The sequence below is a fragment of the Ornithorhynchus anatinus genome, chromosome X5 (genome assembly GCF_004115215.2).
Source record: "Ornithorhynchus anatinus isolate Pmale09 chromosome X5, mOrnAna1.pri.v4, whole genome shotgun sequence".
In the NCBI taxonomy this organism is placed as follows: domain Eukaryota; kingdom Metazoa; phylum Chordata; class Mammalia; order Monotremata; family Ornithorhynchidae; genus Ornithorhynchus; species Ornithorhynchus anatinus.
Window position 1 is genome coordinate 33,144,752 of NC_041753.1, and position 16,793 is coordinate 33,161,544.

A 16,793-nucleotide genomic window follows, 5' to 3' on the forward strand; every position below is an offset into this window, starting at 1 on the left:
GGCCGGCGGGTGACCGGCACGCCCTTCCACCCCGGGTGCCCGGAAAGATCGTTCCTTGCCACCCTGACGTGATCGGTCCATCAGGGGCCTCTCTCCGATCTCGCTACCAACCTAAAGGCCCGTCTGCCCCGGGACGCCCTCCCTGACTAACGTCTCCTCTCCCCGCCCCGTTTATCCGATTTCGCCCCTTTTCATTCCTGCCCCCGGCCACCCCACCCCCTCCTCCGGCATCACTTACTCGCTTCCGTCCAGGCCTCCTCGGCACTTTGATACGCGCCCCCGGCCCCCGGCAGCGCTCGGGTACGGATCCCACTACGCCATCGCTACCCGCACTTTCTGTTAACGTCTGTCACCCCCAGCTAGATAGGGAGCTCCTCCAGGGCAGGGATGGTATCGACCACATCGATTACCCCGTCAGGCTTCAAGAGATCCCACCGATCGATTAGCCGATTAAGGGCCGGTCTGTGTGTTTTCCGGCCCGCCTCTTGGTATCGCGACGTTCGCAAAGACCTTGCTCGGGGACAGCGACTTCTCTCCCGATTCTCTTTCTCACTTCCTCTCAACTCTGCGATGTGCCACTCTCCCAAGACGCCCAGGACCCGTGCTCTGCGCCCAGCGAGCACTGCATCAGTTCTATCGGTCGTCTCTCTCTCTCTCTCTCTCTCTCACACACACACCCTCCCTCCCTCCCTCCCTCCGCTTCTCCCTCTCTCCCACTGTTCAGGGAAAGAGAATCCCCACCATGGGCAGAACGGTAATTTTTCCCTGAACCTACCCATCTCTCTCTTTAGAATATCTGTTAAGAAGGGCTCGTCATTCCGACCGATGCCCTGTTAGCAGGAAATTCTCCACGTCGACCCCGAACCGAGTCTAGAAACGCAATGAGAGACCGAGAACGGGCAGCTACAAGTAGGCGGCGGATGGGCGAAGCGGGCTTTAAAGTAACCCCTTCTTCCAAAAGCTGGTGTTCTTTCTGGAGGAACTTCTGCTCGCGACCCCAAAGTGAGGCCCTGACCCCTCCGGGAGATCCCGAGGCGGGAAGCAGCAAGACGGATGAGATGCCTCGGAAGCGATCGAGGTCGATCCTCCTCCAGATTTGGAGGGGGGTTCCGGGGGTAGCCTGGGTATTAGAAAAACAAAACCCTCCAAAAGCCGCGATTCAGACCCTTAAAGGAAGTCGTTTGTTCGGTCGTCGGGTTTAGACGGGGTCGGTTGCTTCCGTCGGCGACTAGATAAAGCAAAGTCCCGGGCCGGGAAAGGCAACGCTCCACTTGGCGTTCGGCGAGTTTAATAAACTCGAGTCTCCTCGGTTCTCACGGTCGCCCGTACGTCTGTCCACGTGTCTCTGCGTCCGCCCAGAGGCCCTTCCTCAGACCTACGGACCGTCTGTCCGATCGAAAGGCGAACCGGGGCCCGTCCGGTCAGGAGAGATCGCGACTCTGCCCGGGTTGGACCGAATCCGAATTCAAAAGTCGATCCGAATCATCCCATCGACGGTATCCGTCGAGCGCTCACGGAGCGCGGGAGACCGCGAGGAGCGCAAGGGCGAGTGCCCCACGACGGAGTGGGCAGGACGAGCTCCCAGCGGGGAATCCCTGAGAACTGCGCGGGGTGGAGCCTGAGGGGCCGGGGGCGCTGGGCGGGGCCGGGGTGAGCGGGGGCGCCGGGCGGGGCCGGAGAGCCGCCCTGAGCGGTGCGCGAGCACAAAAGGGCGTAGGGCGGGGCCCAGGTGGCATTGGGCGTTGGGCGGGCCCACGTGACCTGGGGGCTGGGCGGGGCCGAGCGAGAGCCGTTGGGCGGGCCCCACGTGACCTTGGGGGCTGGGCGGGGCCAGAGAGCCGTTGGGCGGGGCCGTACGCGGCCGGGGGGAGGGGGGTGACGGGGGGAGGGGGGCGGTCCGGCCTGGGCTTCAGCGGAGAGCGGTCAAAGACCCAGAAGCCTTTGAGCGAGAGGCAGCTGGTGCCCCGCGAAGGTGTCAGGGCCGAAGCATGGCTGCTGCTTCCGCCCGCGACGGGCCCGACGGGGACGCCCATTGGAAAGGGGCCGGACAGGAGGCGTGGAGGCGGACGAGGTAAGGGTGGCGGGAAAATGCTGAGGGAGCGGACGAGGCGAGGGAGGCGGGAAAAACCTGAGGTGAAGGACGAGGCGAGGGCGGCGGGAAGGAGCTGAGGTGAAGGACGAGGTGAGGGCGGAGAAAGAAGATGAAAGAGCGAACGAGGTGAGGGAGGTGGGCAAAAGCTGAGGGAAAGGACGAGGGAAAGATGGCGGGAAGGAGCTGAGGTAAAAAGGACGAGGTGAAGACGGCGGGAAGGAGCTGAGGTCAAGGACGAGGTGAAGACGGCGGGAAGGAGCTGAGGTAAAGGGCGAGGTGAGGGCGGAGAAAGAATTTGATGGAGCGAACGAGGTGAGGGCGGCGGGAAGGAGCTGAGGTAAAGGGCGAGGCGAGGGCGGAGAAAAGATGAAGGAGCGAACGAGGTGAGGGAGGCGGGCAAAAGCTAAGGGAAAGGACGAGGGAAAGACGGCGGGGAGGAGCTGACGGAAAGGACGAGGTGAGGGCGGCGGGAAGGAACTGAGGTGAAGGACGAGGTGAGGGCGGCGGGAAGGAGCTGAGGGAAAAGGACGAGGCGAGGGCGGCGGGAAGGAGCTGAGGGAAAGGACGGGGTGAGGGCGGCGGGAAGGAGCTGAGGGAAAGGACGAGGCGAGGGCGGCGGGAAGGAGCTGAGGGAAAGGACCAAGTGACAGTGGCGGGAAGAAAACGACGGAGAGGACGAGGCGAGGGCGGCGGGAAGGAGCTGAGAGAAAGGACGAGGTGAGGGCAGCGGGAAGGAGCTGAGAGAAAGGACGAGGTGAGGGCAGCGGGAAGGAGCTGAGGGAAAGAACGGGGTGAGGGGAGACGGGAAGAAAATGACGGAGTGGACGAGGAGAGGGAGGCGGCAAGAAGCTGAGGAAAAGGACCAAGTGACCGCGGCGGGAAGAAAACGACGGAGAGGACGAGGCGAGGGCGGCGGGAAGGAGCTGAGAGAAAGGACGAGGTGAGGGCGGCGGGAAGGAGCTGAGGGAAAGAACGGGGTGAGGGGAGACGGGAAGAAGATGACCGAGTGGACGAGGAGAGGGAGGCGGGAAGAAGCTGAGGAAAAGGACCAAGTGACCGCGGCGGGAAGAAAACGACGGAGAGGACGAGGCGAGGGCGGCGGGAAGGAGCTGAGAGAAAGGACGAGGTGAGGGCGGCGGGAAGGAGCTGAGGGAAGAACGGGGTGAGGGGAGACGGGAAGAAGATGACCGAGTGGACGAGGAGAGGGAGGCGGGAAGAAGCTGAGGAAAAGGACCAAGTGACCGCGGCGGGAAGAAAACGACGGAGAGGACGAGGCGAGGGCGGCGGGAAGGAGCTGAGAGAAAGGACGAGGCGAGGGCGGCGGGAAGGAGCTGAGAGAAAGGACGAGGTGAGGGCGGCGGGAAGGAGCTGAGGGAAAGAACGGGGTGAGGGAGACGGGAAGAAAATGACGGAGTGGACGAGGAGAGGGAGGCGGCAAGAAGCTGAGGAAAAGGACCAAGTGACCGCGGCGGGAAGAAAACGACGGAGAGGACGAGGCGAGGGCGGCGGGAAGGAGCTGAGAGAAAGGACGAGGTGAGGGCGGCGGGAAGGAGCTGAGGGAAAGAACGGGGTGAGGGGAGACGGGAAGAAGATGACCGAGTGGACAAGGAGAGGGAGGCGGGAAGAAGCTGAGGAAAAGGACCAAGTGACCGCGGCGGGAAGAAAACGACGGAGAGGACGAGGCGAGGGCGGCGGGAAGGAGCTGAGAGAAAGGACGAGGCGAGGGCGGCGGGAAGGAGCTGAGAGAAAGGACGAGGTGAGGGCGGCGGGAAGGAGCTGAGGGAAAGAACGGGGTGAGGGGAGACGGGAAGAAAATGACGGAGTGGACGAGGAGAGGGAGGCGGCAAGAAGCTGAGGAAAAGGACCAAGTGACCGCGGCGGGAAGAAAACGACGGAGAGGACGAGGCGAGGGCGGCGGGAAGGAGCTGAGAGAAAGGACGAGGTGAGGGCGGCGGGAAGGAGCTGAGAGAAAGGACGAGGAGAGGGAGGCGGGAAAAAGCTGAGGAAAAGGACCAAGTGACCGCGGCGGGAAGAAAACGACGGAGAGGACGAGGCGAGGGCGGCGGGAAGGAGCTGAGAGAAAGGACGAGGCGAGGGCGGCGGGAAGGAGCTGAGGGAAAGAACGGGGTGAGGGGAGACGGGAAGAAGATGACCGAGTGGAAGAGGAGAGGGAGGCGGGAAGAAGCTGAGGAAAAGGACCAAGTGACCGCGGCGGGAAGAAAACGACGGAGAGGACGAGGCGAGGGCGGCGGGAAGGAGCTGAGAGAAAGGACGAGGCGAGGGCGGCGGGAAGGAGCTGAGGGAAAGAACGCGGTGAGGGGAGACGGGAAGAAGATGACCGAGTGGACGAGGAGAGGGAGGCGGGAAGAAGCTGAGGAAAAGGACCAAGTGACCGCGGCGGGAAGAAAACGACGGAGAGGACGAGGCGAGGGCGGCGGGAAGGAGCTGAGGGAAAGAACGGGGTGAGGGGAGACGGGAAGGAGCTGAGGGAAAGAACGGGGTGAGGGGAGACGGGATGAAGATGACCGAGTGGACGAGGCGAGGGAGGCGGGAAGAAGCTGAGGAAAAGGACCAAGTGACCGCGGCGGGAAGAAAACGACGGAGAGGACGAGGCGAGGGCGGCGGGAAGGAGCTGAGGGAAAGAACGGGGTGAGGGGAGACGGGAAGGAGCTGAGGGAAAGAACGGGGTGAGGGGAGACGGGACGAAGATGACCGAGTGGACGAGGCGAGGGAGGCGGGAAGAAGCTGAGGAAAAGGACCAAGTGACCGCGGCGGGAAGAAAACGACGGAGAGGACGAGGCGAGGGCGGCGGGAAGGAGCTGAGAGAAAGGACGAGGTGAGGGCGGCGGGAAGGAGCTGAGGGAAAGAACGGGGTGAGGGGAGACGGGAAGAAAATGACAGAGTGGACGAGGAATGGCAGGCGGCAAGAAGCTGAGGAAAAGGACCAAGTGACCGCGGCGGGAAGAAAACAACGGAGAGGACGAGGCGAGGGCGGCGGGAAGGAGCTGAGAGAAAGGATGAGGTGAGGGCGGCGGGAAGGAGCTGAGAGAAAGGACGAGGTGAGGGCGGCGGGAAGGAGCTGAGGGAAAGAACGGGGTGAGGGGAGACGGGAAGAAAATGACGGAGTGGACGAGGAGAGGGAGGCGGCAAGAAGCTGAGGAAAAGGACCAAGTGACCGCGGCGGGAAGAAAACGACGGAGAGGACGAGGCGAGGGCGGCGGGAAGGAGCTGAGAGAAAGGACGAGGCGAGGGCGCCGGGAAGGAGCTGAGGGAAAGAACGCGGTGAGGGGAGACGGGAAGAAGATGACCGAGTGGAAGAGGAGAGGGAGGCGGCAAGAAGCTGAGGAAAAGGACCAAGTGACCGCGGCGGGAAGAAAACGACGGAGAGGACGAGGCGAGGGCGGCGGGAAGGAGCTGAGAGAAAGGACGAGGCGAGGGCGGCGGGAAGGAGCTGAGGGAAAGAACGGGGTGAGGGGAGACGGGAAGAAGCTGAGGAAAAGGACCAAGTGACCGCGGCGGGAAGAAAACGACGGAGAGGACGAGGCGAGGGCGGCGGGAAGGAGCTGAGGGAAAGGACGAGGCGAGGGCGGCGGGAAGGAGCTGAGGGAAAGAACGGGGTGAGGGGAGATGGGAAGAAGATGACCGAGTGGACGAGGAGAGGGAGGCGGGAAGAAGCTGAGGAAAAGGACCAAGTGACCGCGGCGGGAAGAAAACGACGGAGAGGACGAGGCGAGGGCGGCGGGAAGGAGCTGAGAGAAAGGACGAGGTGAGGGCGGCGGGAAGGAGCTGAGGGAAAGAACGGGGTGAGGGGAGACGGGAAGAAAATGACGGAGTGGACGAGGAGAGGGAGGCGGGAAGAAGCTGAGGAAAAGGACCAAGTGACCGCGGCGGGAGGAAAACGACAGAGAGGACGAGGCGAGGGCGGCGGGAAGGAGCTGAGAGAAAGGACGAGGTGAGGGCGGTGGAAAGGAGCTGAGGGAAAGAATGGGGTGAGGGCGGTGGGAAGGAGCTGAGGGAAAGAATGGGGTGAGGGGCACGGGAAGAAGATGACGGAGTGGACGAGGAGAGGGAGGCGGGAAGAAGCTGAGGAAAAGGACCAAGTGACCGCGGCGGGAAGAAAACGACGGAGAGGACGAGGCGAGGGTGGCGGGAAGGAGCTGAGAGACAGGACGAGGTGAGGGCGGCGGAAAGGAGCCAAGGGAGACACTGCCCGCGATGGAGACGTTTTGGGGAGGAGGGGCGGGCGGGATCCGTGCGGCGGAAAGCGGGGCGGGGGGGGCGCCCCCAACCCCGGGCCCGACACCGCCGCCCTCCCACCGCCCCCAGGACCCCTAGGTACCCGCCAGCCCTGTACCATCGTGGAGCGGAGTGGACCGGAAAGGACGAGACCCTGCCCAGGGCGGCGCCCAAGGTAAGCACCCCGTGGGCTCGCTGTGCCAGCCGTGCCGCGGCTCAAGTGCCAGGAATTGGCGGAAAGAAAAAGGTGACACGGAGATAGCAAACAGCAAGAGAGGTGGGAGGGTCTGTGGGGGCGAGGCGGGGTCGGGAGGGGGAGGCTTGAGAAAGATGGACAGAGAGGAGGGCCGCATCCCCACACCCAAACACCTCCGGGGAATCCTTCACCTACGTGTGTGCGGCCCCGGGGGAGCAGGCTTCACTGCCCCGTGTGCGGCCCCGGGGGAGCAGGCTGGGGAGCAGGCTTCGCTGCCCCGTGTGCGGCTCCGGGGGAGCAGGCTTCGCTGCCCCGTGTGCGGCCCCAGGGGAGCGGGCTTCGCTGCCCCGTGTGTGGCCCAATCCCCCTCTCCCCCTTGCCCTCGCTGTCGGGCCGGGCCGGGCCGGGCCATGATGTGCCACCAAAGATGCCCCTGGGTTCTAGTTCGGGGCCGCGCTCCCTTCCCCGGCCTGGTCTGTCCGGCGTTCGGGACGCAGGCTTTCCGTGTGGAGCATCGGCTCCTGCGAAGGACCCCCGCCTCTCAACCGGCTCCCGCTCCCTTTCCTGCAGGCCTCTGCCGCTCCCCCTCTAGACTCCTTAAGGGCAGGGGACCCGCCCACCGATTCCGTGGTAGGGTAGTCTCCCAGATCCCAGCCGCAGAGCGGTCCGCACCTAGTTAGCCCTCGATAAATACCTATTGATCGATCGATCGGTTGACCGACGAAGCATAGAGCCGAACGACGGCGTACCGGTGAGAAGGCGGGCGCGGGAGGCGAGCCGGGCGGGGATTCGACCAGTGCCTGGACTGGGGAGGGGAGCGAGGGGAGAGGGAGGATCATTTCCTCCACCTGATCGATTTCCTTTTTTTTTTTTTTTTGGAATTTAAAGCGGGCAGACGTCGGGGGAGGGTCGGGCACGAGCCCTCGCCTACCCCTGCCGCTTTAGCTCCGCGGTAATAAATCCTGATACTGTCGATAGGGAGAAGGAGACCGGTGATGATGATCGTGGTCTTCGTGAGGCGCTTCCTAGGTGCCCGGCACCGCGTTGAGCAGTGGGGTGGTTCCCAAGCTGGTCCCTGTGCCATTCATTGTGTTTCACTCCTTTGTAGAGGGCGTCGGATGGAGGCGTCTCCTCCGGGCCGAGTCGCACCGCCGCCCTTAAACGTAGTTGGGCGATGAACGGCGAGAACTCTGACAGTTCCTCCGATTCAGATGCCGACGAGCTCCCGCGGAAAGCAAAGCGGGAGAACCGTGGCGTCCTCTCTCCCGTTCCGTTGGTCCCGCGCAGTCAGAAGCAGCCAGCTCGGGCCGGGGGGAGGGCCAGCGACGACTGGGCTAGTGCAGTGCTGACGGACGATAGCCAGGACGAGTTGGCCAGACAGTTCGAGAAGCTGGAAATCAAGGAGAGCGCCGCCGAGAGCGGGCGGGCGGAGACCCAGAATCGTTTGCTAGCCAGAAAACTCCCGAGAGTGCAGGAGGCAGAGAAAGGAGACCACGAGCCGGCTGAAGGCGTCTGGGGAGCCTCCCCCATCGCAAGGACAGAAGAGAATAAAGGAAAATGCCATCCCCAGCGCAAATGCCTCGTCGAAGGAAAACCGGAAGAGAGACAAGAGATAAATTACAAAAGATACTACGATATTCCTGAGGCGGGTTCGGAGGAAGTAGTGGCAAGGGAAATTTCCCACAGGTGAGCCCTCGCATTTGTTTAATCCGCGTCTCTGTTGTACGTTGACGGTCTTGGTTAAGACGCACGGGAAGCAGCGTGGCGGGGTGGACAGAGCACAGGCCTGGGGGTCAGAAGGGCGTGGGATCTAATGCCGACTCTGCCACCTGTCTGCCGCGTGGCCCCGGGCGGGCCACTTCACTCCGCCGGGCATCCGTAAAATGGGGAGCGAGACGGGGAGCTCTGCGTGGGACAGGGACCGCGTCCAACCCGATTTGCCTCTGTTCACCCCAACGCTCAGTACGGTGCCGGGCACATAGCGAGCGCTTGACTGATACCACAGTCATTACTACTGGTATCGTCATCATCATTGTTCTCATTGTTACTGCCGCTGCGTGCTGGGCGCTGCCCCGAGCCCCGGGGTGGACACAAGCCAAGCCGGGTGGACGCAGTCCGTGGCCCTCACGGGGCTCACGGCCTCAAGCCCCATTTTGCGGGTGGGCTGAGTGGGGCTCAGAGAAGGGAAGTGACTTGCCCAAGCTCACACGGCCGACAGGCGGGGCCGACAGGCGGGGGAGTGAGGATTCGAACCCGGCTCCTCCCGGACTCCCGGGCCCGTGTCTTATCCACGAGGCCTCGTTCCCCCTCGCCGACATTTAAACCAGCCCCACGATTTAGCGGGAGACCCCGGGCCCCGACCTGAAAGAACTTCGCTGAGTTCTTTCTCTCTTTTCTGTCGTCCTCGCTTCTGCCCGTAGACAATTTGAATGTGAGGCGCGAATCCCGCGGCGAAGGCCGCGGGCCGTACTTGCGCGCTCTTGTCTCAGTCACCAGGGCGCCAAGTTCCAGGAAGTAGGAGTGGCTAGGAGAGGGGAGGGGAGCTTTGACAGACACGAATCGGGCTCCTGGAAAATGCTGGCAGTGCTCTAGTTTTTGTGCCCTTGGAAAGATTAATAGGCCTGTCGCCTCGGTGGCGAAGAGATGGTTCGAAATGGTCCGAATGGATGAGAAATGCCAATGCCTGCACCGTGTATCGTTTTCAATTTTACTGCTTTCTGGTTAGCCAGGGCTCGAAGGCGAGGCAGAATTTCTGGTTGTTGTCTCTGGGAGGAGGATTCAGCCAGAAGCAAACCCGCCGGGAGAATCCAGCCAAAACCTGACGGTCGCTTTGCGATTTGAGGCTTTCCTTTTGAGATGTTTCCGGCTGGAGGTGGGTGACCTGGGGTCTTGCCTCTTTTGTGGTGGTTGTTTCTTTTGCTGTCTCAAACTACAACAGCGGAGCAGAGTCGGCCCCTCGGCATTTTATTTTTCCATAATTTTCTAACGTACCTTGGACTCCCGCTTGGGTCTTCGTGTCTCGTCCTATGCCGCCGAGTCGTTTCCGACCCATAGAGATGCCACCGACGCATCTCTCCCAGAACGCCCCGCTCTCCATCTGCAATCGTGCCGGTAGTGTAGCCGTGGAGTTTTCTTGGTAAAAAGACGGAAGTGGTTCGCCACTGCCGCCTTCCGTGCAGTCAACTCGAGCTTCTGCCCTCGACTCTCTCCCGGGCCGCTGCTGCCCGGCATGGGCGAGTTTGGCTTTGTAGCAGGTCGCCTTCCACTCGCCAGCCACTGCCCGAGCTTGGAATGGAAGGGGTAGGCCTCTTCTGGGCTCTCCCTCCCATAGCCGAGAGTGGCAGAGTCCTGGAAACTCTCCAGGTGTGACCCCGAGAGGGGATGGGTCTTCTCAGAAGTCACTAAAAGCCTTGACTCTGGGACCCGCCCGTTCATCCGAGCGCCAGCCAAAGCAGGTCAATGGTCCATCGGGGAGATTTCTCGGGCAGTGTGAAGTGTGAATCCTGTCATGAGGATTCCCAGTCAGGTAGGAGGGGAAATATCAGTTGAGGAAGAATGGGTTTGTCTTGCCAGGTTCATTCATTCGATAGTATTTATTGAGCGCTTACTATGTGCAGAGCACTGTACTAAGCGCTTGGAATGAACAAGTCGGCAACAGATAGAGACGGTCCCTGCCGTTTGACGGGCTTACAGTCTAATCGGGGGAGACGGACAGACAAGAACAAGGGCAATAAATAGAGTCGAGGGGAAGAACATCTCGTAAAAACAATGGCAACTAAATAGAATCAAGGCGATGTACAATTCATTAACAAAATAAATAGGGTAATGAAAATATATACAGTTGAGCAGACGAGTACAGTGCTGAGGGGATGGGAAGGGAGTGGGGGAGGAGCAGAGGGAGATGGGGGGAAAAGAGGGTTAAGCTGCGGAGAGGTGAAGGGGGGGCGGTAGAGGGAGTAGAGGGAGAAGGGGAGCTCAGTCTGGGAAGGCCTCTTGGAGGAGGTGAGTTTTAAGTAGGGTTTTGAAGAGGGGAAGAGAATTAGTTTGGCGGAGGTGAGGAGGGAGGGCATTCCAGGACCCCTGGAGGACGTGTCCCAGGGATCGACGGCGGGATAGGTGAGACCGAGGGACGGTGAGGAGGTGGGAGGCGGAGGAGCGGAGCGTGCGGGGTGGGTGGTAGAAAGAGAGAAGGGAGGAGAGGTAGGAAGGGGCAAGGTGATGGAGAGCCTTGAAGCCTAGAGTGAGGAGTTTTTGTTTGGAGCGGAGGTCGATAGGCAACCACTGGAGGTGTTTAAGAAGGGGAGTGACATGCCCAGATCGTTTCTGCAGGAAGATGAGCCAGGCAGCGGAGTGAAGAATAGACTGGAGCGGGGTGAGAGAAGAGGAAGGGAGATCAGAGAGAAGGCTGACATAGTAGTCTAGCCGGGATATAACAAGAGCCTGTAGCAGTAAGGTAGCCGTTTGGGTGGAGAGGAAAGGGCGGATCTTGGCGATATTGTAAAGGTGAAACCGGCAGGACTTGGTAACGGATAGGATGTGTGGGGTGAATGAGAGAGACGAGTCAAGTTGTGTCTTGGGTTGGAGAGGGACCTCGAACGGAGAGTGAGTAGTTACTTCGAGGGCGTCTTGTGTTTAGACTGATGTGATAGCTTTCCCGTGGGTCTAGAAAATCTGACTTAGTACGTGGAGACTTGGAAAACGTGGTCTTTCGCTGAAAGCTTTGTGCATTCGGTTTGGAACGAGGACAGTTCCCCAGTTCGTAGATGGCTGGACAACTTCCAGGTAATTCATACTACCGGCCAAACGATTTCCAAGGTGCCTCCCGTCCCTGCAAGTGAAAACAACCGAGAGTAAGCGTGGAATTTACTTTATGTGACTTTCCCTGTAGGCTACGGGTACCGCAGAAAGAGCTGATAGCCCGAGCAGTGGGAATAATTGGGACCAAAAAGGCAATTCAGCTGCTGATAGAAACTGTTGAAGTGGAACAAAAAGGCGGAATCCTTAAACCGATGAGGAAGGACTGCCTTCCTTTATGCTTTCCATAGCACGGCATGTCTATTGGATAGCTTTCAGAGGATCTTTTTTTTTTTTTTGCCTCATGGTTGAGATCTTCTTATTTTTTTCCTTCTTTTGTCACGCATCATTCTGCATGGCCTAGGGGATAATGCACGGGCCTGGGAGTCACTAGCCGTCAGTGTGACCTTGGGCGAGTCACTTAAGTTCTCTGGGCCTCAGTTTCCTCTACTGTAAAATGGGGATTTAGTTCCTGTTCTCCCTCCTACTTGAGTGGGGCCCACCTGATCAACTGGTATCTACTCCAGCTAAACCCCGGTTCTTTTCACCGAAAACTCTAGTAAGTGGTCCAAAATTGGAATTCCCAGGAAACGGAATTTTTCCTTCTCTCTCGTGCCGCTCAGGCAGCTGAAAGAGCAGAAAGGCTCAGGGTCGGTTTCAGACGCTAAGGAAGGGAAGCCATCACTTCAGGGCACAGGCCCGGCGGTAGAGGCACGGCCCTGGCACCCGGCAGCGGCGATGGCCCTGTCGGGTCACCCCACCCTGCGGCACCCCGGCGGGGAGAGAGCTAAGGAAATCCCCCTCCCAGCCCCTCCATCCAACCTGCCCTGCTGCAGGGGCGGTGCTGAGAAGCTCCCCAGTCAGGCGGTCAGTCAGTTGTATTTATTGAGCGCTTCCCGCGTGCACGGCCCTGTACTAAGTGCTTGGGAGAGTACAACAGAACGACATAACAGAAACATTCCTTACCCACAGTGAGCTTATTCCTGGTCATATGTAGCGTATCTCTGTTCCCAGCAGGCCGCTACTATCCTGCACTACTGGAGATTGGTTTTGAAGTCATGGTGTGATGTGTTGTATCCACTCGATGGGTCGCTTCAGTGCAGGGCGGTAACTTGTATCTACCCCAGCGCTTAGAACAGTGTTTGACGCATGGTAATCGTGTAACAGATACTGTAAAAAAGCACACAGCAGCTGGTCAGGGCCCGTGTCTGTCACTCTCGCTACATCCTTCCAAGTGCCTGGCACCATGCCCTGTGCACCGGAGGACCTCGGGAAATACAGATGAGTCTGACGTCTAATTGTTGTAGCGGGTTTTCAATGGTCTGGCTGATGGTCTGTCCGGGAGGGGGGCGGCGGGGGGGAGGGGGGTGAATATAAATGACGCTTGTGTTCATTTATGTAGGATGGAAGTGGAAGAAAAACACCCAGAGAAGTCTATCTGAGTGTCTTGAGAAACACTAAGAGCCTAACTGCTGAACAAATTGAGGTAAAAATCGTGTTGGCGCCGTGCCGCTCGGGGAACGGGAGGCTCGGTAGCTATTACTCAGGGAACCACGCACGAGGCTGCGACGGCCGTTGATTGATCAAGGGCGTCCATCGAGCGCTCCCAGTGTGCCGAGCACTGTAGTAGGCGCTTGGGAGAGAACGAGGCGGTCTCCGGGTACTTGCACGTGCGGGCTTCCCTTCCGGTAATGGTTGCGGTTCAAGGCGGTTGAGCAAGCTGTCCTTGACCCCTTCGATGTGGACGTGGTGCGCTATCAGGCTGCTAGTCCATCTCCGGAGAGGTCCTTCTTTATTCTGCACTGGCCCATCGTGGGCCCAGTGGACCCCTGGACCGCTACAAAGATGTGGGATAGCTATGATGAAATCATAGCATGAAATTGTTGCCTTCATAGGAAGTCCAATTCTCCCTGTCCTTTGCCTTCACATTTCCCATCCTCTGTAGACCCCCTTCTCCCCTCCCTTCATCCCCTGCTCCGTTCTTTCATCCATCTTTGGGAGACTGGGGTGAAACCCTGGTGGCAACGTTAAGAGGGATAGTGAGGCGCATATATACATGCTGGCAGTCCCGGGATGTATGGTGCAATTGGTTTGAGAAATCTGCACGTCAAGTCAAAGGGATGTAACCCGAAACCAGTTTTATCACAGGAACAATGCTGTAAATGGGGGGAGTGATTCCTGAACCAAGGTCAGATCCTCTAATGCTACCAAAAATTGCCCAGAATTGGGTACTCGGCCAACTCTCGATGAATGATACGGCTATAATAATGTATTTATAGCCAAATCAGGGAGGTTCCGAGTTACGGTAGGCAGCTTTTACTTGGTGAGATCCCGCTGGGGCTTGTGGGAGTGGTCAGAAGACCACTAGAACTCTAGAAGTGGTCGTGACTGCCGCTCCCTTCCACACTGTGTACGCCTAAGAATTCTTGGCTGCATCGATGGGATCAGTCCACTGACAGTCACTCTCTGTTTGCAAAACCCTTGCTCGAGGAAGGCAATCTCTCCCCTGATATTTTTTGTTTGTCTTGCTTTCTCTCTCTGCTTCTGTCTCTCTCGCTCTGTTTCTGCCCCTACACATCACTACCCCCCTTCCAATAATCAGTTGAATAGAATTCCCAGCCTGGGCAGAACTGAAATTTCTATCCAATCTTATAAATCTTCCTCTATAGAATATTTATTAGCAAGGTCTCATTATTTGATAGTTAATTAAATTAATGTCTTTTTTTAAGGAAATTTTCTGTGAGGAACAAAAATGCAAAAATAAACATCCAAAGGATGCTGAGAAGAGAAGCCTACAAGTCTGGAGGGGAAAATTGAAGTATCGTAATTTTAAAGAAGATTGCAGTCCTTCTAGCATGGCATCGGCCCCTCCAGAAGATTCAAAGGAAGAATGCAATGAAACTAAGTTAGGTTCAGAGGAAGCAGTCAAGGTTGTTCCTCCTCACAATTGAGAGGTCTCTTAATGGCACCCAGAATCTGTTTTTTTACACAAAAATTGTTTAAAAACCTTAAAGTTAGTCATTTTGTTGTTTGTTTAGAGCCATGTTGGTGGTTTTTGTGTGCAACATGGTCAAGAAAAGTTCTGGGCTGGGGAAGGCATCATATTTGTGGAATTAATCTAATAGAATCTAATATGACGGGCTTAGGGTCTTTTTATTTCTTCTAATTTCAATTTTAAATCTAATATCTATGCAAAACTTAAGAAGCCTTCCTTAATATTCTCTGATTAAAATAGTTGTTGAAGGGCAGTATGGGCATTTCTGGTTTCAATTTTAGTTAGGTCAGTTCTTTCTCTTTAGAAGAATATGTAGTCGAGGCTCTTCACAAGATGGGACATGATATGGTCTATTCACTCGGTCACTAGTATCTCTTGATTTGTGTGAGCTCTTCTAAAGAACAGTCCCATCCAAACCGACCCCACTCTGTACATGATTCACTGGGAGCTGTTCCTGGAAAAGAGACCCAATTCTGCAGCTGAAAAATTAACTATTAGTTCATTTTTTGAGTTCTGGGACTGCAGAGAACTGTGAAGTTGTTACTTCTCCATACACACGAATTTTCACCAGCCCAGTCGTCTTCTTAACCATGAGGAGTGAGTGAGGGACACATAATTTCCAAAGAGGTTTCAACCTAAAACCTTAATTTGGTCAGTACTGATGGCCCTCCAAGCACAAAATCTGATCTGTTTGATGTGTGAAAACAAAAATAAACTTTGGCAATTTACTTGACTTCCTACCTTCTTTGACTGTCTTTACAAAAGATCCAACTCGCTTTTCCCTAAAATCTCAAAATACATCTTTTCTTAAAGAATAACAACATGGGTGGTTCATGTAGCAGAAATGCTTCCAGAATTAAGAGGAGAGATTATGAAGAATCATTTTGAGAATGGAATCCAAAAAGCTTAATTATGCAGGGGAAAGGTATTTCTCCAGTACATAGAGAATTGAATTCCATATATGAACCCCCAAATTTTATCAAGTAAAAATTGCTCAGCCTCTCAATATCAATCTGACAGCTTTCCTTACACTGGATACGTGATCTATAGCTGGGACGGAGTGGAGCCAACCTTTTGGTGGTGACCTTAGGGCCAAGAGCTGAAGAACTGTGAGTAAGTAAGGGGCTCTGAGGAGGCAGGAGGAGAAAAAGAGAAAGAAATAATAATAATGATGATAGTATTTGTTAAGCACTTACTATGTGCTAAACAAGAGGAAGAGTGAGGGAGGAAGGGAAAGGTTGTCACAATCTCAGTCGCGCTGCTGCCACCGCTGCCGCCATTTCTCTTACATCCACCAGGCTGTGGAGTGGAGCCCGAGTATCCTCTAGCCTTAGTGTGTTGTGAGAACAGGCCATTGATCGCTCCCTGCCGCCCTCCCCCCCCACCCCCCAGTCCATCCAGGCCGCCCAGCGGTCCCTCTGGGGATGAGGTAAATGTTGAGGCTCCAGGACCCCTGCAGTGACTGTTTGAACCTCCAGGGTACGTGCCGGGACAGTGCCCATACCCGGCCCCCGGGGGCCGGAGCTGCAGTGTCTACCAGCCCGAGGGGCCACCCAGCAGGAAACCACCAGTGCTCGTGTGGCAGCAGCGGCTGCCCGTGGCTCCAGGGAGGGAAGCAGTGCAGTCACTGGCCCCGCTGTAGCTCCGGTGCCCCGGCCACACCTGATGCCCACGGCTGCGCTCCATGGATGAGAGTTTTCCTCAGCTAAGTTTCCCCTCTGCAGGTCACATCCTTCACCTTCCACCTTGGCACTTATGCACTCAACAGCCACCAGCAGTATATCTGTACATAGTTGTGCATTGATGGATATCACTCTTTAAACACTTATTCATACACCCTTTCACCTTTTCCTTCTCTTTTTCCTCCTAGTGATGATTTCTTCTGCATTGGTAGAACCCATTAGATTGTATTTTAGTTGTGGGCAGGAATTATTCATTCATTCATTCATTCAATAGTATTTATTGAGTGCCTACTATGTGCAGAGCACTGTACTAAGCGCTTGGAATGTACAAATCGGCAACAGAGATAGTCCCTGCCCATTGATGGGCTTACAGTCTAATCGGGGGAGACAGACAAAAACAATAGCAATAAATAGAATCAAGGGGATGTACATCTCATTAAAACAATAGCAATAAATAGAATCAAGGGGATGTACATCTCATTAACAAAATAGGGTAATGAAAATATATACAAATGAGTGGACGAGCACAGTGCTGAGGGGAGGGGAAGGGAGAGGGGGGAGGAGCAGAGGGAAAGGGAGGGAAAAGGGGGCTTAGCTGAGGGGAGGTGAAGCGGGGGGTAGAGAGGGAGCAGAGGGAAAAGGGGAAGCTCAGTCTGGGAAGGCCTCTTGGAGGAGGTGAGTTCTCAGTAGGGCTTTGAAGAGGGGAAGAGAATTAGTTCGGCGGAGGTGAGGAGGGAGGGCATTCTAGGACAGCAGGAGGACGTGGCCCAGGAGTCAACAGCGGGATAGGTGAGAATG

At 57.0% G+C, this 16,793-nt stretch overlaps 1 protein-coding gene across 1 annotated transcript; it reads left to right on the plus strand.

Annotated features, from left to right (window-relative positions):
* The first annotated feature begins 1,913 nt into the window (after positions 1 to 1,913).
* Positions 1,914 to 15,041, plus strand: LOC114805402 (phosphorylated adapter RNA export protein-like). Its single transcript, XM_029054847.2, has 5 exons — positions 1,914 to 2,071; positions 6,419 to 6,503; positions 7,633 to 8,210; positions 12,721 to 12,804; positions 14,048 to 15,041. Exons 1-4 carry the CDS (start codon positions 1,989 to 1,991, stop codon positions 12,758 to 12,760), a joined length of 786 nt encoding a protein of 261 aa, XP_028910680.1. The 5' UTR covers positions 1,914 to 1,988; the 3' UTR covers positions 12,761 to 12,804; positions 14,048 to 15,041.
* The last annotated feature ends 1,752 nt before the right edge of the window (positions 15,042 to 16,793 follow it).